The 24,278-nt window shown below is 47.4% G+C and overlaps 1 protein-coding gene across 1 annotated transcript in view; it reads right to left on the reverse strand.

Annotated features, from left to right (window-relative positions):
- AP4M1 (adaptor related protein complex 4 subunit mu 1) overlaps positions 1–24,278 on the reverse strand; it is a 56,733-nt gene that overhangs the window by 27,381 nt on the left and 5,074 nt on the right. Inside the window, exons 2-3 of the mRNA XM_082257019.1 lie at positions 15,763–15,835; positions 10,581–10,669 (exon numbers count right to left, since the gene is read on the reverse strand). Of these exons, the coding sequence (XP_082113145.1) occupies positions 10,581–10,669; positions 15,763–15,820 (147 nt within the window). The 5' untranslated portion in view covers positions 15,821–15,835. The remainder of the gene's footprint in view (positions 1–10,580; positions 10,670–15,762; positions 15,836–24,278) is intronic.

A 24,278-nucleotide genomic window follows, 5' to 3' on the forward strand; every position in this document is an offset into this window, starting at 1 on the left:
ATAACTTCTGCGAGAGAGATAAGCCTCTGGCGACTCCTTTACAGACCTTATTGTTTGTCTATGAGTCTCCTGAGAGAGTATGGTGATAAACCCCGGGGTTTTATCACCTCCTGCTGCGCTACCGCTATCTGTAGATAAAACTGTCTCTTCAGCAGATAAAGTCAGTTATTGGGCATGAGCCCTCTCACCAACAGAAGTTTCTCCTTCGCGCGCTTCCACTGCGGTCTCAGTCCTTTGGCTATATGCCAGCCGCGCGGGGTCCTTCTGGCGGATGACTTCCGGTCTCGGCAAACAGCAGTATGACCTCCAGGAATGTGCCTCGTGCTTGAGATGGGACGGTTCCACGTCGTCCCTCCAGGCTAAAAGGCTCTGGCCCAATATCCAGTGTCAGTCCTTCACTCTCGCTCGCTGGTTCCTCAGAGTCCAGCGCAGAAAGGCCCCCCCCTTCGCGCGCTTCTCTCTTCCTTTAAATAACCTCCCCCATAGTGCCGTGCGGTGCAGCCGTGCACCCTGGATCTTGCAAAGCAGCCTGGGAGATGTAGTTTCTTCATCTTGTGAAAAGGAAGTCACAGCCCGGGAAATTCCATGCAGCTACCACTAGAGGGAGCCTAGTTCCTGGATCTTGCAAAGCAGCCTGGGAGATGTAGTTTCTTCATCTTGTGAAAAGGAAGTCACAGCCCGGGAAATTCCATGCAGCTACCACTAGAGGGAGCCTAGTTCCTTCCCACATATCAAACAGTGTCTTTAGGCATGTTTAACCCCGCTACACACTCCCCCCACTTGAGACACTTTGGTCCCCAAAGAGGTCAACAGTATGTACCCTAGTGCATAGGTTGGCATTATACAACAAAAACATTAACATTTTGCTGAAATAAGTCAATCTGAATACATCCAATTTTGTATTCTAATAGCAGTGCAACAGTAAAACGATAAAGTGCAATTAATAAGCAAATAAGTGATTTCTACAGTGTTAATATAGTGCTGATTTCTAGTGATTTCTAGTGCTCCTTTAAAAAGCACATGTGCCTTTGCAATTTCTTAAACACTTACATCTTAAAGTTTGTGTTGAAAAAAAAACATCAAAAGGTGAGAAAGAGAAAAAAACATATAGTGAGGTCAGAGCAACAAAATGTGCGCAAACATTAACTCACAAAGTAAACCAAATTGTGAACATCAAAAACTGTGCTTATTATAATGGCCAAACCCAATATCCTTATGTACAAACTTAAATGCAAACGTTTTCTACTTCAATACTTTGTTCTCATGATCTCTCACAGACCCCCCAAAACTTGGGTGGCTTGTACAGTTGTGCCTGGGGGTGAGCTAGGGTTGTCCCCCACCAAATCTACAGTGGAGGAACTAGGCTGGTCAGGAGATCTTTTGGAGGTAAAAACAGCTTCTTCCGAACATTCACCCAATTGATCATAGGTCAGTCTCTTAGGTGGGTGAATGACTCTCCTTTCCCTCTGTTCCCGTGGAGGCATGCCCTCAGAGGTGCTAGGATCAGGCACTTCTGAGGATTCTTCAATGTCCCCCTCCTCATGTTCCAACACAGAGGAACCTGATGGTTCAAGAGAGGTCAGTTCTTCTTCAGAGAAGGGTGCAACCTCCTCCTCAGGATCTTCATCCTCAGCTGCTTCTTCTGGAAGCATATGAAAGGGTATGAATTCAGGGGCTTCTGCCTGAAGGGCTCCTCTATCAGCCAAGTCAGATGAAGACAGGGAGGCAGGTGTGGGTTCTGGCAACTGAGATGACCACAACCAGTCGGGTACCTCCTCTTCATCTTCCAAATCTTCAGATGGAGAACTTCCCTCTCCCTCATCTGGGAGCGTCGTCTGAGATCTGGTAACTGGTCTGGACCGGCGAGAAGTCGAAGGGGCCTCTGACAAGTCTTCCACAGGGGGCATACGAACCGCTTCAGAGAGAGGCAGCAAATGGTTCCGATGCCAAGCCTTCAATGGACCCACACTTCCTTCAGGCCGAATTTGGTACACAGGAAGGTTTGGCAGTTGCTTGCAGATAACATAAGGTTGGGACTTCCAGTGGTCTGCCAACTTGTGTTTTCCCGGGACACCCAAGTTTCTCAACAAAACCCTGTCCCCTGGTTGCAGGTCATGGATCCGAACTTTTAGGTCGAAATTTTTTTTATTCCGCAGTCCACGTTGATCAGATGTGGCCTGAGCCTTGTCATAGGCCGCTTTCAGACTCTTCCGCAGTCGGTCCACATATCCTCTATGCGATGCTGAAGAGGTATGATCAGGCGAAATGCCAAAGGCCAAATCCACTGGCAACCGAGCCTCCCTTCCAAACATCAGCCGATAAGGGGAATATCCAGTAGCATCACTGACAGTGCTGTTGTAGGCATGCACAATGGCAGCTACGTGCTTGCCCCAATGCTGTTTCTTCTCTGAGCTCAAAGTCCCCAACATATCCAAAAGAGTCCTGTTAAATCGTTCAGGCTGGGCATCCCCCTGTGGATGGTAGGGAGTGGTTCTAGTCTTTTGAATGCCTAACATATCTAACAGTCTCTTGATCAGTCTGCTTTCAAAGTCCCTTCCCTGATCAGAATGGAGGCGTTGTGGTAACCCATAATGTACAAAGAACTTCTCTACAAGAACTTTGGCTACCGTTGAGGCCTTCTGATCCCTTGTTGGGAATGCTTGAGCATATCTGGTAAAATGGTCTGTTACCACAAGGACATTCCCCTGGCCACTCAGATCAGGCTCTAAGCAAAGGAAATCAATGCACACCAGCTCCATGGGTCCCTGACTTTGTAGATGGCCCATTGGGGCTGCTTGACGTGGCAGAGTCTTCCTCTGTATACACCGGACACAAGAATGACAGTATCCTTCAACTTCGGCCCTCATACAAGGCCAGTAGAACCTGTCCCTGACAAGCTGAAAGGTTCTTTCGGGCCCCAGATGGCCATGATTATCATGAAGAGCGGCCAGAACTCCCTCTCTGTATTTAGCTGGTAAGAACAGTTGCCACTTCTCCTCCAGATCTTCAGATGGACCTCTCCGGTAGGCCACTCCTTCTCTGATCTGTAACCGGGTCCACTCTCTATGTAACAGACGGGCCCCCTGAGGGGAGTCAGTTAGAAGCAACTCAGGGCTCTGGATCTCCAGGGCTTCCAAGAGAAGTTTTCCCAAAGGGTCTTCCAACTGCTCCTTCCGCAAGTCCCTTTTAGACAGCCGGGGCAAACCCTCCCCTTCAACCTGGGTCACCTGGCAGTAGCATTTGGGTACTCCGATAGCCGAAACCCCAATCTCTTCTGCTCTTGACCCTCCTCGGGATCGAAATTCAGTTCCCTGATATAGGGCACGCACCCCTTCTGGAGCCAAATGAGTCCATTCTTCCGCAGGTTCCTGTGGAACATGCAACCTTCTGGATAGGGCATCTGCATCCCTATTTCCGATTCCTGGCCGATACTTCAGGCTAAAATTGAAGCTAGAGAGGGCAGCCAACCATCGATGTCCTGTTGCATCCAGCTTGGCCGTAGTCAACAGATAGGTGAGGGGATTATTATCTGTCTTGACAATGAATTCAGCTCCGTACAGGTAGTCTTTCAATTTGTCAACCACTGCCCACTTCAAGGCCAAGAATTCAAGTTTGTGAGTAGGATAATTCCTTTCAGCAGGCAGTAGGCTTCTGCTCACATAGGCAACAGGTCGCAGATGACCCTCATGCTCCTGATAAAGTACCCCCCCCAGCCCATCTCGGCTGGCATCAACATGCAGTTCATATGGTTTTGTGGGGTCCGCATAGGCCAACACAGGGGCAGTGGTTAGGGTTTCCTTCAGCTGGACAAAGGCCCCTTCGCATTCCGGGGTCCACTGATCCTGGATGGATTCCTTAGCCTTCCGGGGGCCCATGGTGGACTTCACCGGCTTTACCAACTTAGGGACATCATCTTCTTCATTCTTCAGGAGCTCATTTAGGGGTCGGGCAATCTGGGCGAACCCCTCCACAAACCTCCTGTAATAGGAGCAAAAGCCCAAAAATGACCGGAGTTCGGTCACATTTGTGGGTCTGGGCCAGGAAGCAACAGCATCCAGCTTGTCCGGGTCAGTGGCCACCCCTTCTCCAGACACGATATGGCCCAGGTAATGGACCGAGGACTGATAGAATTGGCACTTCTCAGGAGAAAGTTTCAGACCTTCTTCATGTAGCCTCTTCAAGACCTTTTCCAACCTCTCCTCGTGTTCTTCCAAAGTTCTGCCAAACACGATAACATCATCCAAGTATACCAGTACCTCTATCAAGTTCATATCTCCAACGGTCCTTTCCATCAGCCTCTGGAAGGTAGCAGGGGCCCCGGACAACCCCTGAGGCATGCGATTGAACTCAAAGAACCCAACAGGGGTGATGAAGGCTGTTTTCTCCCGATCTTCAGGGTGCATGGGGATCTGATAATACCCACTCTTTAAGTCCATCACACTGAACCACTTCGCCCCTGACAGACTCTGTAGGGCATCTTCGATTCGAGGAGTGGTATACTGGTCTGGGATGGTTCTTCTGTTCAGCGTTCGGTAGTCGATACAAAGCCTCAAAGATCCATTTTTCTTCCGGACTACCACTATCGGGGAAGCATACGGGCTCCTGGATTCTCGGATAATCCCGATCTTTTTGAGCTCTGCCAGCTGTTGACGTAGATCTTCTAAGTCACCTAAGGGGACTCGCCGGACTCTCTCCCTGAAAGGCTTGTCCTCACTCAGGCGGATCTTATGAGTGGCGCTCCTGGCACATCCCACGTCAAACTCGTCCTTAGAGAATATTTCCCTCCATCGAGCAAGTTGTGCCTTGGCCCTCTTCACCCATTCCGGCGGGAGGGCAGCGCTTCCAGAGCAGAGCTCCTCTATAACCGCTTCACCCTGTTCCTTTTCTTTGAAATCAATGGGGGCAACTGGGGTAGCCGGGTTGACTTGGCCCAGGAGCACTCTGGCCGGTACCTTCACTGGTGTAATAGAGGTGTTTCTGACACTCACTAAAACCCTTCCACGGTTTTCCTGTAACACCTTCAAAGGGATCACCTCAGGGATCACTTCTATCCCTCTCTGTCTCTCCTTTTGACCTGATTCAAAGATAATGAAGGGACCCGGCTGTTGCCATGTGAGTTTAACAGAAGCCTTAAAACAGGCCACCTCTCCTGGCTGTAAGACCTTTTCTGCTCTATCCAGCTTCCAGAGTCGTCCAACTCCTTCTGCGGGGGTCTCTTGCTCCAACACTAATCGTTGGTAGGCCTGCCGTAGCATGGGATGGATCCTTGGCGCCTGAGCATCTTGTCCCTGGACCAGTTGTATCAGAAGGCGCCTTACCAGGTCAGTGTTTGTTCCTACGATGAGAGAGCTTTTGTTGGCCCCTGGTGGACGAGGACAGACCACCGCTAAGGTGTCGAAGGTTTCCGCTTCACCAGCCACTGATGGATCAAAGGTCAACTTGATTGGCAGATACCCGTCATAGGGAAAACTTTGGGTCCCAATACCCCATATCTCCAGATCTTCCAACTTCTGCAAAGGTAGATGGGTAAGATATTTATCATAGAAGTCTCTATACAAAAGAGTCACCTGGGCCCCTGTGTCAAGGAGGGCTCTTGTGTAAATTCCTTCCACCTGAACCGAGACCACTGGGGAGGGCCCGACCAAGTTAGTTGGGAATTCTCTTGCTGTAGCCTTGTTGTCTGATTCAGTTCTCTGTACCCTGGCCCTCTTCTCCTTTTTCTTCCTTGATCTGGGCCCCCGCTGAACCCGGTGTGCATTGACTTTCCTTCCCTCAGTAACCCGGAGTCTAGAACTGGGGGTGTTATATTTGGGTCTGACCCCCTGACTCAGTTTCCCTGATCCTGCACCACTTCTGGAGTCCCTTAAGACTGACGGACACCCGATTGACTCCTTCACCGGTGTCCTCTGAAGTTTCCCGCTGGCTCGCGAGGTTTCGTGGCAACCTTTCCTGAGCTGGGACATACCCTTCTAACATGCCCAACTCCCCCGCAGTTGAAACAAGTTAACAATCTTGCAGGCCGTGGCTCTGGATCTGTGCTGAGACTAACAGGTTCATCTGGCCTCTCCGATATACTCCCCTTGGGTAGAGTGGATACCTGACCAGTCAGGATGGACACCATTTCTATCAACTGAGACACTTGGGTCTTTAGGAGTTCAACTTGAGAGTCACCCTCTTCCACACTTATCACTCCAACCCGGGCAGTTGAGTCAAACTGCCGACTTTTCTTCTTGTTGTCCAACATGACCTCTTCCTCTCTGACCATTCGAATCAGGTCGGGGTATTCTAGAATGCCGCCATCTTGACGAGTTCGTAGCAGTATGGCAATGGGATCTAAAGGTTGAGCCCCTTTCAGAACCTGTCGTGCACGAGTCTCATCTATTTTCCGGGGGTCTATTCCTTTCTTTAACAGAATCTGGTGGATAATCCTATCCAGACGTTTAATGAATTCGGACAACTTCTCCCCCTCTTCTTGATAACAGTGGTCATAACAGTGGTCCAACTGGTAGAGAAGTTCAGCCGCGTTCTCCGTCCGACCAAACACATCTTGCAGAATGTCCAAATAATCCTGTGCAGTGCAGTTCTTCTTGCTAAGCTTTAGATTACGTACAGCCTCTAATGCAGGTCCCCTTAAACTCTCTGTGATTCTCTGCTTCTTGTGCTGTTCTGGTACCTCCCATTCCTCCAAAGCCTGAGTGGCGGTATCTAGCCACTCTTCGAACCCATCTTCTGCTGAAGGCACAGGCTGTTTCCCAGAGAATGTCCGGAGCTTCCTATATCCAGTCATCAGATAGCTCGAGGAGTCCCTGCTACATTTTGCCACAATCTCCCCAAGAACAGCACACAGTTCTGAGCTAAAAGTCGACAAAGGTGATGACTCAGGATGCCCTTCTTGGACACCTTTTTCTTGGCTGGATACCCCAGGGGTGGTGGATGAGGGACCCGCAGTAGGAACTCCTGGATGTATCAGGAAAAGTTCTGTTTGGTCAATAGTTTTTACACTGTTTCCATTGAAATAATCAGGGACCCCTTTCCTCCACTCACACAGTGCATACGTGTGTGGGGCAGTGGTGTCAGTTTTTATGTCAATCACCCAGAATTTCCTGTCTGTGGATAGTGCCCTTAAAACAGGGAGGAGCTTTTCTTCAGTCCAGGCTTCTCCCTTGATTTCAACCACCAGGCCATTTTCCACTATGACATTCTCTTCCTTGCACCACTCAGCAGCAGCGACAGGATCCATTTCTGCGTGGGAGGGGATTCTGGGGCTGAGAGGGTTGTGTTACAGGACTGTAGAAATCCCGGACGAGCCCCCACGTGTAGCACCACCCCCGCAGGAGCTGCTGATTATATTATTGGGTCTACACCCTGCCTAACAACCCAATCAAATTGGCTCGATCCCTCCTCAGGCACAACTGACCCAGAATAGGACTGGACTATCAAATAGATACACAGGTTGGAATACAATACTTCACTATGCAACAATACCTTGTTACCTTCTTGAATAGTAGTCCTTCTGGGTGACACAATGGAACAACGCACAAGATTGTAATTAACCAAACTTAGTTTACTATGTATCAAATTGAATAGGGGAGATACAATACAATACAATACAAGTCCATAAAAGGTTATTTAAAACAGCTTTAAAAAAGGTAAAAGAATACCCCCACACTCCTCCTGCATTAAGGCTAGACACAGTACCAGGTAGGTGGGCCTATCTGAGTCCCTCCCCCAGAGTTCTCTTCTTTCTTGTTGATCTTCGCTAGCAAGGTTATTGAATAGAGCTCATTTGTAATCCAGATTAGGAATAAAGATCAAGAAAGAAAAAACAACGAGCTGTTAGTTGTCACCGCAGGGTGTCTGCGTAACTGAGCAATAACTTCTGCGAGAGAGATAAGCCTCTGGCGACTCCTTTACAGACCTTATTGTTTGTCTATGAGTCTCCTGAGAGAGTATGGTGATAAACCCCGGGGTTTTATCACCTCCTGCTGCGCTACCGCTATCTGTAGATAAAACTGTCTCTTCAGCAGATAAAGTCAGTTATTGGGCATGAGCCCTCTCACCAACAGAAGTTTCTCCTTCGCGCGCTTCCACTGCGGTCTCAGTCCTTTGGCTATATGCCAGCCGCGCGGGGTCCTTCTGGCGGATGACTTCCGGTCTCGGCAAACAGCAGTATGACCTCCAGGAATGTGCCTCGTGCTTGAGATGGGACGGTTCCACGTCGTCCCTCCAGGCTAAAAGGCTCTGGCCCAATATCCAGTGTCAGTCCTTCACTCTCGCTCGCTGGTTCCTCAGAGTCCAGCGCAGAAAGGCCCCCCCCTTCGCGCGCTTCTCTCTTCCTTTAAATAACCTCCCCCATAGTGCCGTGCGGTGCAGCCGTGCACCCTGGATCTTGCAAAGCAGCCTGGGAGATGTAGTTTCTTCATCTTGTGAAAAGGAAGTCACAGCCCGGGAAATTCCATGCAGCTACCACTAGAGGGAGCCTAGTTCCTGGATCTTGCAAAGCAGCCTGGGAGATGTAGTTTCTTCATCTTGTGAAAAGGAAGTCACAGCCCGGGAAATTCCATGCAGCTACCACTAGAGGGAGCCTAGTTCCTTCCCACATATCAAACAGTGTCTTTAGGCATGTTTAACCCCGCTACATTTATTTGAATGAAGATAACAAAAAAAAAATCATATGCTGTATGTGTGGTAAGAAAAAAAAAAAAAAAAAAAACACTAGGAGGGAAGGGAAGGAAAATGTTAATTACAGCTGATTATGGTTCACAAGGGGGTTAAATATGAGCAACTGTTTTTTTTTTTTTTTAAAAAAACTTTAACTTGAAAAAGTTGGTTACTAGAACTAACATTATGTAAGGACCAAAGGCACTTTTATCATGTGCCTTTAAAGAACTAATCAGAATGCAACAACAGGTAAAGTGGTTGTAAACCTTTCCATATACAGTAAACCCCCGCTCCATCGCGGTTCAGTTTTTGCGGTCCCGGTATATTGCGTTTTTTTTTGTAATGTTATTTTACTATATAAATCATTAAAAATGAAATATTTTGTGTTTTCCATAGCTCTTGCTCTGTCTCTCAGTATCTTTTATGTATTTAAATGAGTTTCTATTGTTTTAAAAGTGTGTTTAAAGACCTTAAAATGCTTTTACACGTACAGTGACAGTAAAATAAACATGCCTACAATGCATTTTAATAGGGTTTTTCTATTTCGCGGATTTTCACTTTTCACGGCTGGGCCCGGAACGTAACCCCCGCAATGGAGGGGGGTTTACTGTACCTATTTAAGTGACTGGCCTCAGGTGATACACAGAGATGAAACAAGTCCTTCTTCATAAGTTGTACCTGTTTCTCTGCAGTATTCTCATCTTTACATCCGGCTAAAGTGCTGAAATAGAAGGCTTGTCTGAGAGTTCAGAAAAAAAACTGTTAGAGAGTGAACATTACACTCTGCAGAGATCAGTGATGAGAGATCTGACAGCTGATTGGAGGGAAGGAACACACCCCCTTCACACAGGAACAGAGCTGAGGCTGTCAATCAGCTGGAGCTCCCTCACCTGTCACCATTTTTTCTCTTGGTGTCAGGAAAACCTGTCAGAAGTGATTCATGCTGATAGCAGAGGAAGGAAGTAGCAGACAGAAATCACACTTATGCCTCGTAAACATGCAACGATTATCGGCCGACCGATTGGCCATCTTTTGTCCAGTGTTATTGTGTTGGTTGAAATGTGATCTAGACTGCACAAGAATTTTCTCGGCCAACAAAAATCTACTTCAGAAGTGATGTCCTGACTGACTGTACTGACTGACGGAAAATCGGCCGTTGTGTTGACGGCCAACAAAAATTTTATAGCCTGCACACCAGATTTTTTTCGTCCGAAAAGTCGGAGTCGGTTGTCGGAAGCATCATACTAACAAGCCGAAAATTGGCCGATCGGACGTTGGCCGAAAATTCCCGGCCAATAATCGATGCGTGTGTACGAGGCATTAGTGGTCTTAATTGAGACAAGTACACACTATAGAGGGGTATGCTTTGTTCATATTTCATGTCTGTGGTTTACAATTATTTTAAAATATATTCATGAGCAAAGCATAGGCAGTGTTTTTTGTTGCACTACTTTGGCAATAAAAGTGACCACACGCGTTTTTTTGGTACGTTGGTAGCCCATTAAATTTGATTGGCTAATGCAATAGATTCAATTCACAAATCTTTAACACTCCATGTTATGTGACAGCCGTGTGCCTGTTATGTTTAGATTCAATGAACTATGTAACTAAAAATAACTGTCACTTTTTTGAAAATAAGGCTACTGTACTTATCCTGGTGTGTTAACTTTGTGAATTGAGTCTAATGTATGTCAATATGTGATAAAACAAACCTGTTGTAAAGCACTGCTAGTATCGGAATAATCCCTTACACATAGGGTGTGCCAGCTATGATGGTGCCAATGGCAAGAAGTGCTTGTGACCTGGTGACTCACATGAAGAGGAGGGCAGCAAACATATACTTTAACAAAGCTGAGAAACTGTATACATCAAAAAGCTTTTATTTTTGAAACTATATGGATATATGAAAGCAAACTCACCATGACCACAGGAGCTTGGTCGGAAGGAAGAGAGGAGAGCTTCAGATAAAGGCCATCAGCCATGTTGGTATGTGCGGATGAACCGCGGTCTGAGAAAACTTGTAAGGAACATAAAGCAACAACCCATCCAGGGGAATACCACAGACAGATAAAGAACGCAGATCAGAGTGGGAGATTTACTAAAACGGGTGCACACAGAATCTGGTGCAGCTATGCATAGTAACCAATCAGCTTCTAAGTTTAACTTGTTCAATGAGGCCCGGTGGAATCCGTCCAAGCGGATCCGACTGCTCATCAGGGGATATCTCAGGTCCATGTCCCCTCCGCTATGCAAAGTGGACACGGACACAGCCCGCTCTTCTCTATGGGGTGGTCGGATGGAAACGGACGTCATGACCATTTTCATCTGATGAATTATCCGATCCGCCAGTTGGATGGCGAACGTATTGCCAAATGTCTGTTTTTAGTAGACACATGTCCACTGACAACCACCGCCCCTTAGAGAACAATGGGCGGTCCGATCGGGTCAGCCTGAAAAACGGACAGGTGGGTCGAATCAGTCCGCTGGTGTGAAAGGGGCCTTACGGCTCTTTCACACAGGCGGACCGTTCAGATCCGCCTGTCCGTTTTTTTGGCGGATCTGAATGGTCCCCCCATGCTTCCCTATGGGGCATCGGATGTCAGCGGAGACATGTCCGCTGACATCCGATCCGACAAATCTGGACGGATGGAAACCCTATTTTCCACCCGTCCAGCGGATCGGATGAGAATGGACCGACGGTCCGTTCCCATCCGATTTCCCCCATAGAGATGCATGGGGAACTGACAGCTGTGTCTCTGCACACAGCGCGGAGACACAGCTGTCATCCTCCTGCTCAGATGGGGGATCGGCGGATCGATCCCCCGCTGAGAAAAATGGAGTCCGTCTGACAGACGGAGTGTGTGAAAGGGGCCTTAAGGCTCCGTTCACATGTCAGCGTATGATCCGGAGATTATTGCAAATCGCGGGAAGCCTGTGCGTTGCCAGTTGATTTGCAATAGCCCCCCAAACGCTGAGCGATGTTGCAGCGATTTCCGCCTGCCGAATCGCGGTAACATCGCGCAAAAAAAAAAATCGCGGGACGCATTACGCCCAAAAAAGTACAAGAGCTTCTTTGGAGTGTATTGCGTCCCGCAATTTTTTTGCGCGATGTTCCTGCGATTCCGCAGGCGGAAATCGCGGCAACATCGCTGAGCGTTTGGGGGGCTATTGCAAATCAACGGGCAACGCACAGGCGTCCCGCGATTTGCAATAATCTCCGGATCGCGGGCGGAACCGCGGCGGTTCTGCCCGCGATCCATACGCTGACATGTGAACGGCGCCTAAGCTTTGCCAATAAAACCTGGAAGCTGATTGGTTACTATGCACAGCTGCACCAGATTTTGCTTGCACCAGTTTTTGTAAACCTCCCCTGAAAATATCAGTGCATGTTACCCACGTTTCTGAAGTCTGTAGTTAAATTAAACTTATTGCCAAAAAGGTAAGGTAAAAATGTCTCAAATTTAAAATGGTTCTTTACTCCCTGACATTCTCAGGTAAGGCGACCACACCCATCTACAATAAGGGCTCAGTTTATCTCAGCGGGGGTGCAGAGACACAGCTGTCAGTTCCCCATACATCTCTATGATGTATGGAATCTGATGGGAACGGATTGGATGGGAACGGACCGATCTGATGGACGGGTGGAAAATAGGGTTTCCATCCGTCCAGATTTGAAGGATCGGATGTCAGCGGACATGTCTCCGCTGACATCCGATGCCCCATAGGGAAGCATGGGGGGACCGTTCAGATCCGCCAAAAAAAACGGACAGGCGGATCTGAACGGTCCGCCTGGGTGAAAGGGGCCTTAGAATCATTTGTTTTATACCCAAGGGTACTGCTCCTGGCTCTATACCCTCTTAGCAATATGCAGTCTTCTACGGTGCTTAGACAAAACATTTTTTATTTTTTTTTTTTACCTCTGGATGGCAGAAATTCTCACCCATAGGAATAAATGGGGCCACAGTGCTTGTGTGCGCTTTAACCGGTTACCAACCACACGCCGCCTTTTTACTACGGCAGTGTGGCTCTCCCAGGCAAACCGACCTAGATCTACGTCGGTCGCGCACCTACAGCTAGAGGTGCGCGCGCTGCTGGCGGCATGCTCCCGCCCCCGCTCGTCAGCGGGGAAGCCAATGCACGGGGCAGGCGGCTCCGACTGCCGCCTGACATCCACGATCGATCCCCACTGACAGAGAAGAACGGTCAGCTATTGTAAACACAGCTGACCATTCTTCTCCCTGGAATGATCACAGAGCACCTGTGATCCTTCTATATAGGATCACATGTCTCTATGGTCATTTCACAAGCCACGCCCCCCCCCACAGTTAGAAACACACCCCTAGGTACACATTTAACCCCTTGATCACCCCCAGTATTAACCCCTTCCCTGCCCGTGTCATTATTACAGTAACAGTGCATATTTTTAGCACTGATTACTGTAGTAATGTCACTGGTCCCCCCAAAAGCGTAAAAAATGTCAGTCAGGGGTCCGATCTGTCCACCGCAATGTCGCAGTCCTGCAAAACCGTAGTTAGTAAACGCGATAACTTTTGTGCAAACCAAACAAAATAAGCTTTTTGTGTTTTTTTTTTAACAGAAATATGTAGCAGAAAACAAATTGGCCTAAAATGTTAAAACATTTTGATTTTTACATTTTTTTTTTTTGGGAATGTTATATAGCAGAATGTGAAAAATATTTTTTTTTAAGAATTGTCGCTCTTTTTTTGTTTATAGCGCAAAAAAATAAAAAAGTCGCACAGGTGATCAAATACCACCAAAAGAAAGCTCTATTTGTGGGAAAAAAAGACATCAATTTTATTTGGGTACAGCGTCGCACGACCGCGCAATTGTCCGTTAAAGTAACGCAGTGCCGAATCGCAAAATAGGCCCTGGTCAGGAAGGGGGCAAATCCTTCCAGTCCAGAAGTGGTTAAAGATGGGTTGGTTTTTGCTTGAACGGCTGTGCAACACCAGGCAGTCCCGCAAGGTAAATAACCTGACAATTATCCTTGCAGTAGAAGTAAACTTCACTGATGTGGGGGAGGTTTTTTCCATAATCTGCAGGCATGTATGATTATTATGACACATACCTACATCCTGCTGTTCTTTTATGATGGGTACAGACACCTGGCACTGCTACATCCCCTGCCATCTCCACTGCAAATTCTTCTGGATCCTCCAGAGATCCTCCTAGACCACTGGGTGGCCATAGATGAAGTAAGTCCTGCACAGGCACCTGGATCATTCCTGGCATCTTGCAGATGCTGAAAATAAGAGCGTACACTGCATGTCGCATGCAGAAAATAAATAAAAAATGCTAGGGGAAAGAGGAAAATGGTTTTTGGCAGAAGAGACTTCTGACTTTTTTATTTTTATTTATTAAAGGTAGTTATATAGCATCAACAATTTTCACAGCGTGTTACATACTCCACATTCACATCAGTCCCTGCCCTCAAGGAGCTTACAATCTGAGGTTCAAACTATACATACACACGCTAGGGCCAATTTAGACAGGAGCCAATTAACCTACTAGCATGTCTTTGGAGTGTGGGAGAAAACCCATGCAAGTGCAGGGAGAACATGCAAACTCCATGCAGCTAGTGTCCTGGTTGGGATTCAAATTGAGGATCTTAGTGCTGCACAGCAGGAGTGCTAACCACTAAGCCACTGTTCTGCCCACTTTGCATATCTATTCTTCCAAAAAACCCTACCTCCTAGCGTTCTTTATGTTTAGAGTTAAAGCGGAGTTCCAGCCTAACCGCACACTCACCTGTCCCACGGTCCAGCGATGCGCCGTCTTCTCCCTCTCTGCTCTGCAACGCCGGCATCACTGATGTGGGCACCCGGCTGTGACAGTTTGCGGCTTCACAGCCGGGTACGCACTGCGTATGCGCGAGTTTGCGCTATGCGTCGTGATTGGCCCGCTATCTTCTGGGACCTCTGACATGTCCCAGAAGATTGCAGGGAGGGAGGGAGAGAGAACTTCCGCTCAGGGTGCCGCGGCGCTCCGAGCAGAAGTGGGTACCTGTCAAAACTAGGTACCTGCTCCCCCCCCCCCCCCAAAAATGACATGCCAAATGTGGCATGTCAGGGGGTTAGGACTATTTAAAGCGGAAGTTCCACTTTTGGGTGGAACTCCGCTTTAAATTCTGCATTAAAGTTTAAGTTCACCTTTTCAGGAAAACAAAAAATGTAAAGGTGAACTAACACCGTACACCCTCCCCACCCCCGGTCCCCGCTGTACTTCTCTCCGTAAATGATGTAAACACGGCAGACCGCTGTTCTGTCAGTGATGAACACAGGGATCCTGTGTTCCTCCTATTTAGGAACACAGATCTCTGTGTTCATGCAACAAGCCCACCCCCACCCCCCACAGTTAGAAAAAAACCCCTAGGCAGACATTTAACCCTTTGATTTCCCCTAGTGTTAACCCCTTCCCTGCCAGTGTCATTAGTACAGTAACAGTGCATATTTTTAGCGCTAATTACTGTAGTAATGTCACTGGTCCCCCCCAAAAATGTCAGGTGTCCAATCTGTCCGCTGAAATGTCGCAGTCCCACTAAAAATCGCTGATCGCTGCCATTACCAGTAAAAAAAATAAATAAAAATGACATAAATCTTCCCCCTAGTTTGTCGACACAATAAACCAGTTAATATACACTTATTGGGATTTTTTTTTTACCAAAAATATGTAGCAGAATACATATTGGCCTAAAATGATTTGATTTTTTAAATTTTTTTTTTATTGGGAATGTTTTATAGCAGAAAGTAAAAAATATATTTTTTTTCAGAATTGTCGCTTTTTTTGTTCATAGCGCAAAAAATAAAAATCACACAGGTGATCAAATACCACCAAAAGAAAGTTCTAAGTGGTTAAATGCTGTTTATTTTTTTACTTTGGTGGTATTGTTATGCACCACGGCATGTTGCAATGCATTACAGAGCATTGGAACACGATACACTACAATGCATAATGTATTACTTTTTTCAGTGGCGCACACTTGGTGTGCAATTGGCTTGCTCTAGCAATTATATTTTACTAGAGATGAGTCAAAGGGAAATCCAGGTATGAATATACACGGTTAGCTTTACTGAAGGATACAGTCCTTATGTATCAGAAGGTCCCCCTTGGAGGAAAGAATGAAAAGCTGGGAGATCATGATTCAGTCCCAACCCTGGAAAACAAAGTAACAATGAGTAGACTGCTCTTACAAGACTACTGCAAAAAGTCATATATAAACAATGTCTAATATATATATATATATATATATATTTATGAAGGTGTCTGTTGCTGACCAGAACAACCATCTGGATTCTAACGTTTTCTTACTAGCCCTAAAGCCACGCCTGCGAGCCAAACGTTCAGATTTACATACAAAATCTGATACGTGATCCAGCTCTTCCAGGTGGGGCATTAGTCATAGAACAAGCCAAAAAGTAATATAAATAAGAAATAATAATGAATTGCCCTCATGCCTGCAGAAGCATAGAAGCAAATGCATACGTAAGTCGTGAACGCATATGTAAATGATGTTCGAACCACATATGTGAGGTATTGCCGTGAACGTTTTAGCGAGAGCAATATCTCTAGCACTAGACCTCCTCTGTAACTCTAAACTGGTAACCAGTAAAGTCTTTCAAAACATTGTCAATGGAGAATTTTAAGTACCGTAGTTTGTCGCCATTCCACGAGTGTGTGCAAAATTAAAGAGTGACATGTTAGATATCTATTTACTCGGCGTAACATCATCTTTTATATTTTATAAATAAATGGGATATAGGGTTTTTTTTTTTTCATTCATTAAAGTGTATTTTTAAAACCCCTGCGAAAATATCGTGTTGCATACAAATTTGCAACAATCGCCATTTTATTCCCTTATGGTCTCTGCTAAAAAAATATTTATAATGTTTGGGGATTAGAAGTCATTTTCTAGCAAAAAATACTGATCAAACCACTTCCCACCAGGAGGACGTCCTCCAGTTTCAGTGGTTATACTGGAATGATGCCTGCACCTACAGACATCATCCCAGTATGAATCTTTTCAAGGATGTTTTTCATCCCTTGTGATAGCAATAAAGTTACTCCAAAAAATAAAAGTGTAAAAAAAAAAAAAAAAAAAAATGTATAAAATAAATTTTAAAAAAATGAAAGCGCCCCCCGTCCAACTGTGCTTACGTAAAAATGTAAATGGATACGTTACTCCCGCACGTATATGTAAACGGTGATCGCACCACACGTAAGAGTGAGAGCAGTAATTCTAGCACCAGACCCCCCCGTGCAACTCTAAACAGGAAACCTGTAAAGTGGTTTAAAGCATCGCCTATGGAGAATTTTAGGCACCCTAGTTTGCCGCCATTCCACGGGCAGATGCAATTTTAAAGCGTGACACGTTAGGTATCTATTTACTCGGTGTAACATCATCTTTTATTTTTTTAAACAAAAAAAAGGGATATATCGTGTTTTTTTTTTTTTTTATTCATTAAAGTTCTTCTTTTTTTAAAAGATGCGCAAATACCCCACCTGCACGCTTTGCAGTGCCTAAAATGATCAACACTATGGTGTCTACGAATCCGTCAAGTGGATCAGGTCAAGTGGACGCTCCGGAGAAGGTGGACCTTCAGGAAGAGCTTTCTCCAGCAGTGGGAGCCAGAAAACGGAAAATTGATATCAAATACTTACCGTAATTTTCCTTTCCTGATGGACTCCATGGCAGCATACGTTCGGGTAGGCCCCGCCTCCTCTCCTACCTCATAGGACCCCACTCCCATAAATCTTTGCTCCCTTTCAGCATCAGTGTTCTGTAACTAGCCTACTCAGGAATTGGGAGGGGACTCCTGCTGCCATGGAGTCCATCAGGAAAGGAAAATTACGGTAAGTATTTGATATCAATTTTCCGTTTTCCTGACAGACTCCATGGCAGCATACGTTCGGGAAATAACTCGCTAACTCTCCCGGGTGGGAAGATGCTGAACAAAAAGACTTTAATTGGTACCGTCAACAGACAGCACTTGAATGCCAAAATTAACAGAGGATAATGCAGCTGGTTCAACACAATAATGGGAAAGAAAAGTGTTGATAGACAACCAGGAGGCTGCCCTGCAGATCACATCGGGCGCGACATGCTTAGAGACTGCCCATGACGTGAAAGACCGACTGACGGAAAAGGGATGTAGATTCCAAATATTGTTTTAGAGTGTTGCCCACATCTAGTGGATGGACTGGAGAATCTTCATTAGTCCTGAAGGTGGGAAGGACTATATCCATATTTTCGTGAAAGACGGAAGTCACCTTGGGGTTTGACCCCAGCATAGGGATTCTTGGAAGAAGGTCAGGAAAGGCTCTTTAGATCCTAGATTATGAATCTCGGAGACTCTCTTGGCAAAAGTAATAGCCACCAGAAACACCGTCTTCAGCGTAAGCTCTCTAACTGACATGGAAGACATATCGACAGAGGAGAAGAAGTCCAAGACTAGAGGGAGATCCCATTTGGGAAATCTCGGTTTTCTCTGGGGCCTGAGCCTGACCGCGCCCTTAAAAAACTGTTGGACTAGGTGATGTTTTGCCCATGAAATCCCGGTAAAGGCTGAGATGGCCGAGATTTGCACCCGGAGTGAGCTGACCGAAAGGGAGAGATCCAGGCCAGACTGCAAGAAACTTAGGACTTGCTGAACCGTAGGTGCGTTCACCGAGTCAGACCCCTGGGTTTGATGACTAACAAACTCGGATCAGATCCTCTCATAGACCCTGTTAGTGCTACCTCTTCTAGAACTCATAAGAGTAGGGACTACTTCTTCTGGGCACCCGAGGGCCACCAATCTCCCCCTCTCAAGAACCAAGCCTTGAGGTGCAGACATGCCGGGCATGGATGCAGAGTAAGACCTTGAGATAGTAGGTCCGGCCTGAGGGGTAGAGAGATTGGATCCTGGAAGCTGAGAAGAGACAGCAGGGGAAACCAGGGTCTGTTGGGCCAGAATGTAATTACTGCTACAATTTCCACCTCCTCCGTTTTCAGTCTCCGTAGAAATTGGAGGATAATTGGCACTGGCGGAAAGGCATGGGCTGTTTGAAAATTCCAGCTGTCCGTAAGAGCGTCTACCCCGAAGGCCTGAGGATCCCGGAACCTCGCATAGTATTTCCGGAGTTGTTGCGGGGAGCCGCGAAGAGATCCACTTCTGGAAATAGGCCCAGGAACAGAATCCAGTCGAACACTTCCTGATGAAGAGATCACTCGTTGTTGTCGAGTTTGTGTCTGGAAAGAAAATCTGCCTCCGCATTCAGTACTCCTGGAACAAAGACTGCCGAGAGATTGGTCAGATGTTGCTGAGCCCAGGACATGATTGGTTCCGTCTCCTTCTCCTGGAGTAGAGACATGCTGCGTGTCCCTCCCTGTCTCTTGACGTATGCCACCGCCGTAGTGTTGTCCAATCTGAGTATGACTGAAGCTCCCTGGATCAGATGTCGGAAGGATTGAAGGGCTTTGAAGGCAGTTCATGAGATTCACTCGACGTAGCCACCAGGGAAGGCATCCCTTCCTAAATGGGGTTAGGTGAATAACCGGTGCCATGTTCTCTGACGTCCACTGCTGGAGAAACCCCCTCTGGAAAGGTCTCAGTTTCCATAGAGCCCACTTCACCATGGGGCTGTAACCACGAGAGTCCCCACTATCTTCAAACACTGTCGAGCAGTGAGACAGGAGGAGGCAAGGGCGAGAGCCACCCTGCCTTGGACCACCGGAATTTTTTCCTCGGGCAGAGAAATGGTGCACTTCACCGTGTTGAACAGTGCTCCCTTGAATACCAGCGATTGAGTTGGGACCAGATGACTTTTTTCGAGGTTCAGGATCCACCCAAATCTTGGAGAGTTGATGTGACTTGATCTAGATGCAGAAGAAGTTGGGACCTGTTTTGAGATAGAAGAAGTAGGTCGCCAGATAATGGTATAATCTGACACCCTTGATCCTGATGAGGCCACAACTGCCAATAAGGACTTGTAAAACGTGCGAGGCAATGTTGAAAGCCCGAAGGGGAGACAGGTGAACTGCATGTGAGCATGATCGATGGCAAAGCGGAGAAACTGTTGAAACTCTTTCGCTACCGGAACGTGAAAGTACGCATCCTTCAGATCTATGGATGCAAGCCATTCCCCTGGCAAAACAGACTGTTGGATTGTGATTAGGGACTCCATCTTGAACTTCTCCCGATGGATAGACCTGTTGAGGTACGTAAGGTCTATCACGGGTCTCCAGGTGCCGTTTTATTTTTTTATTTATTTTTTTTTTCCGAACAAGAAAGAGGGGTGAATAGACTCGCTGACCTCTTTCCGCCTCTGGAACTGGAACCACGGCTTCCTGAGCCACCAAAGTGTCTAGATAAGAGAGAAGGATCTCTAGATCCTTGGAACCCTTCTGGAAGGCGGTTTGTCTAGATTTCCAACCTTTCCCGTAACTCTTGTCCGGTCTGTAACTGCGCGCTTCTCTGGCGCGGTTCGTATTCTGTTTTCTTGGGAAGAAGCGTTTCTGAGCGCCCGTGCATTTGTCCTGGGGAAGGAAGCCGGACCTACCGCCCGTGGCCCGAGTTATGGCTGCATCCAGTTTGTTCCAAAAGAGGGAAGAACCCTCAAAGGGAATCCGGCATCATGCCTGTTTTGACGCAGCATCAGCCACCCAAGGCCGAAGCCAGAGAGCACGCTTTGCTGTGACTGAAGATAACATAACTCGGGCCAGCAGGAGAATAATGTCTATAGACGCCTCTCCCAAGAACCCTGCAGCCAACTTTAGTTCTTGAACCGGAGAGCTCCTTGCTGCTTCTTCAGAAACTCCCTTAAGAGTTTCGTCGAGGCCACTAATCTAAACTTCCATAGCTTTTGCTACAGTGGCCAGGGCTAGAGCTGGTTTACAAGCCATGCCTGCCATAAGATATGCTCGTTTGAGGTCAGCATCAATTCTCCTCCCCAGAGGATCTTTAAAAGACACCGTATCCTCCATTGGAAGAGTAACGTGCTTCACGAGGCGCATTACTGCAGCGTCCACCAGGAGTGTAGAATCCAGGTGCTTCACTTCCCCCTGTTTGAATGGGTAAAGCGTCGCCATTTTTATAATCATGGAATTTTTCCTCAGAGATTATATCTCCCAACTCCCCTAGGAAAGGAAAATTCAAGCGTTCCTTGCACAACTGCTTGAAAAATTTATTTTGCTTTGGGGGGGAGACTGCAGGATCCTCCCAGTCAAGAGCTTCTCTCACCGCCCTTATCAACGGGGAGACCAGGTTGAACTCGAACCCCAGGCAAGATTCCTTTGAATCAGACTCCGAATCCGAGGGGAGAATGGAAGGGTGGCTGGGTTGGGATGACCCAAAAGGATCTTGACCCAAGAGATCTCTATCTGGCGAGCGGGATGGCCCCGCTGAAGTACTTGGCCGATGGAGATCACCAAGGGAGTCCTTGAGGACTCTGCGCACTACCTCCTCGATGTGTTGATCTGAGCTTTCCCGTTCACCAATGGCTTGGGTATAGCAGGGATTGCAGAGGGAAGTTCCGTCCTGGACTGGGGTACCACATCCCCAACACTTTTTCCCCTGCGGGCGCTCAGAGTGACCATGATTCCTTGTGGCAGAAGACCGGCCCTCGTGCCCCTGACTCTGAGGGGATCTGCGCCTGGTTCTGGACGAGGAGTGCCGGTGTTGCGATTTTGATCGCCTGTCTTCATTGCGTGCGCTAAGCTGCTGGTCAGACCTGGAAGAGCTGAAAACAGACAGACAAGGCAAAGAAAAGGACAGGAGGTGACATATGATACAGGAGAAAAAACACCTAAACCACCCCCCACTCTGCCCAGGCACATACCTGGTATGAGCGGGCTGGCCACTAGGGGGTGGAGACGACTCCATGGTTTGCAGACAAAACTGCAAATCTCTGTCTAGCTGAGTAAGGAGATGCGGTAATTAGCATATATAGGAAAGGCATGTACAGTGTCCAGAAGCTTACCTTTATATCAAGCTTAAGCGACTGGGGGACGCTATCCTAATGCCGACCTCCCACCAGACCTGTATGCAAAAGCGATTTGAATAGCCCGCCCGCGGCCGCCGTACGCACTGCGCATGCGCAAGTGACCTCCCGCGTCACTCCTGCGCATGCGCGCCAAGTCTGACACTCGGCGGGCACTGCGCATGCGCGAACCGCGCAACCCGGAAGTAACGCCGATATCGCGGCCGCGGATACGGCCGGAATACAGGGGACACTGAAGCACGAACTGGAAGACATGGACAGCTATACAGGGGAACCTGAGCTAAGTAACAATACATGGCAATACATAACAGGCAAATAATGAGGCAAAGAACAGGCAAAGAACAGCAAGACATATAGCAGCAATAAAAATAAGCATAGAGGAAAGAAAGGTCCCATAACAGGGCTTACCACCCTGCCTGAAGCAGAGACGGGGTCCCAGGAGACGCAACACCGGGCTCTCTTCAGGCAATAATAGGCCACCCGCCGCAGCTGGGCTCTCTCGGCCAGACCACCAAGCTCCTGCCCAGGGTCTCTTCGATTGCCCCCTCCATACCCTGCTAAGAGCAAGGGCTTAGCGGAGGCTCCATGATGACCCAATCCTGCTTCCAGTATAGGACTGTTGTAGGAACATATCACAGTATGTATGAGGAGGACAAAAAAGGAACACTGATGCTGAAAGGGAGCAAAGATTTATGGGAGTGGGGTCCTATGAGGTAGGAGAGGAGGCGGGGCCTACCCGAACGTATGCTGCCATGGAGTCTGTCAGGAAAGCAGAATTCAGGTCATCTACATAACCTCAGTCATGAGAGTGAGTCCCCTGGTGGCTGCAATGGAGAAACTGGCTTGTTTGCCATTCCATTGCCCCATTTCCTGGTTCACAATCACGTCCGATACCACCAATATGGGATGGGGGGGGGGGCTTTCTGCCTGTCAGGGATAGCTCAAGGCAGGCAGGGGCTGTCAATTTCACAAGATTGAGTTGAACATTCTGAAACTACGGGCAGCCTTCTGCACCCTACAGGCCTTTCACCATATATCGAAGGGAGCGTCAGTGCTCATAGGCTAGTCAACACCACAGCGGTCTCCTACGTTAAAAGACATGGGGAGACTCACACCCTGTTCTCTATTACAGGAAGCGGAGCCATTTATGTCTTGGGCTCAGAGGAATCTAGCCTACATCTTAGAGGAGAGAATATCCTAACAGACTTTCTTTCCAGAGTCCAGTTGGACAACAAAGAATGGTCTCTACATGTGGAGGTTTTTCAGGCACAGATGCCCTGACGGATCATGCAGTGGATCCTGTGTGCTTCTTTAAGTCCAGGTCCTCCTCGGGTTTCTACAAAAACCCTGAACAGAAGTTGTGGAGATAGTGACAGTGATGCCTTATTGGCCAATTAGGCCATGGTTCCCCTTGCTAGCACTGATCAACTACCGGAATCCAGTGCCCCTTCTCATCAGGCCAGACCTTCTGTCACTGGGTGCTTTTCTACATCCATGTCCAGCACGGTTACGTATAACAGTCTTGTTCTTGAGATTGGAGGTCCTTGGCTGCTTTTCCAGAGTCATCTCTCTCTTGAATGCTAGGAGAGTGAACACAAAGTTTACGGGAGAATCTGGTCAAAGTCTGTGCAATACATGTCTGCTGTTGACAGATCATGTACTCATCTAAATGTTCTAAATATTCTGGGCTTCCTCCAGTCGGATTTAGATCTGGCTCTATCGATCAGCTCCTTCAGAGTACGTGTCAGCTATATCAGCCTTCACAGGTGTTTGCAGGTCTAGGCATCTTTTCCTGTCCAACAATTCTTCAAGGGAGCAACTAGGCTCAGACCTCAGAATAATTGGATGTTTTCCAAATGGAGTCTTCCCCTCTCCAGAATAAGAGCGGAGAGTTCTTTGTCTCTGTTAAAGGCCTCTCTGTCATGTTCGCCTTTCTCCTGGCTATCATGTCTGCATTAAAAAACCTCAGAGATTAATTCACCGGTCATGGAGAACTTTTCTTAACCTTCTTCCAGTTCAAGCGGCTTTTACCTGTGCTTGACTCAATTCCTAAGGGTACATCAGTATTTCATGGGAACTAAGAAATCATTCTACCAACCTTTGGAGTACTAACTTGCGTCCTTTAGACGTGGAAGAGGTTGCACTGTGGCTTAGTTGGTCAAAGTGCATGTCTAGTCTAGGAATCCTGAGTTTGACTCTCAGCAGTGCCTTCCTTTGGTTCTAGGAATCTCTCAGATATTGTGAAGATATATCTACAAGCTACAGCTTCCTTCAGGCTTCAGAACACCTGTTTATTATTTTTGCCGGAAAGGACAAATGGAAAAGTGGAGCCGAGTTATATCAAGGCAGATGTCACCTTAGGTGGGCCATTGTACTTTTCTCTATACACTTTTTATATGGGCTTACATGTAATGCCTACTTTCTGTACTGTTTCCCTAATGTTATTAACCACTTTAGCACTAGCCACTGTGCTGCTACTACGGCACAGTGGCTCGTTATCGTCTAGCGACGTCGCTAGACTCCTCCCCTGAAGGCGCGCTCCCGCTGTTTTCATTCACAGCGGGAGTCGGGCCAAGGGAGGAGCGGCGGCGATCGCCTATGCTCTGCCCCGATCGTCG

The sequence above is a fragment of the Pelophylax lessonae genome (assembly GCF_965119305.1).
Source record: "Pelophylax lessonae genome assembly, chromosome: 4".
Taxonomy (NCBI): domain Eukaryota; kingdom Metazoa; phylum Chordata; class Amphibia; order Anura; family Ranidae; genus Pelophylax; species Pelophylax lessonae.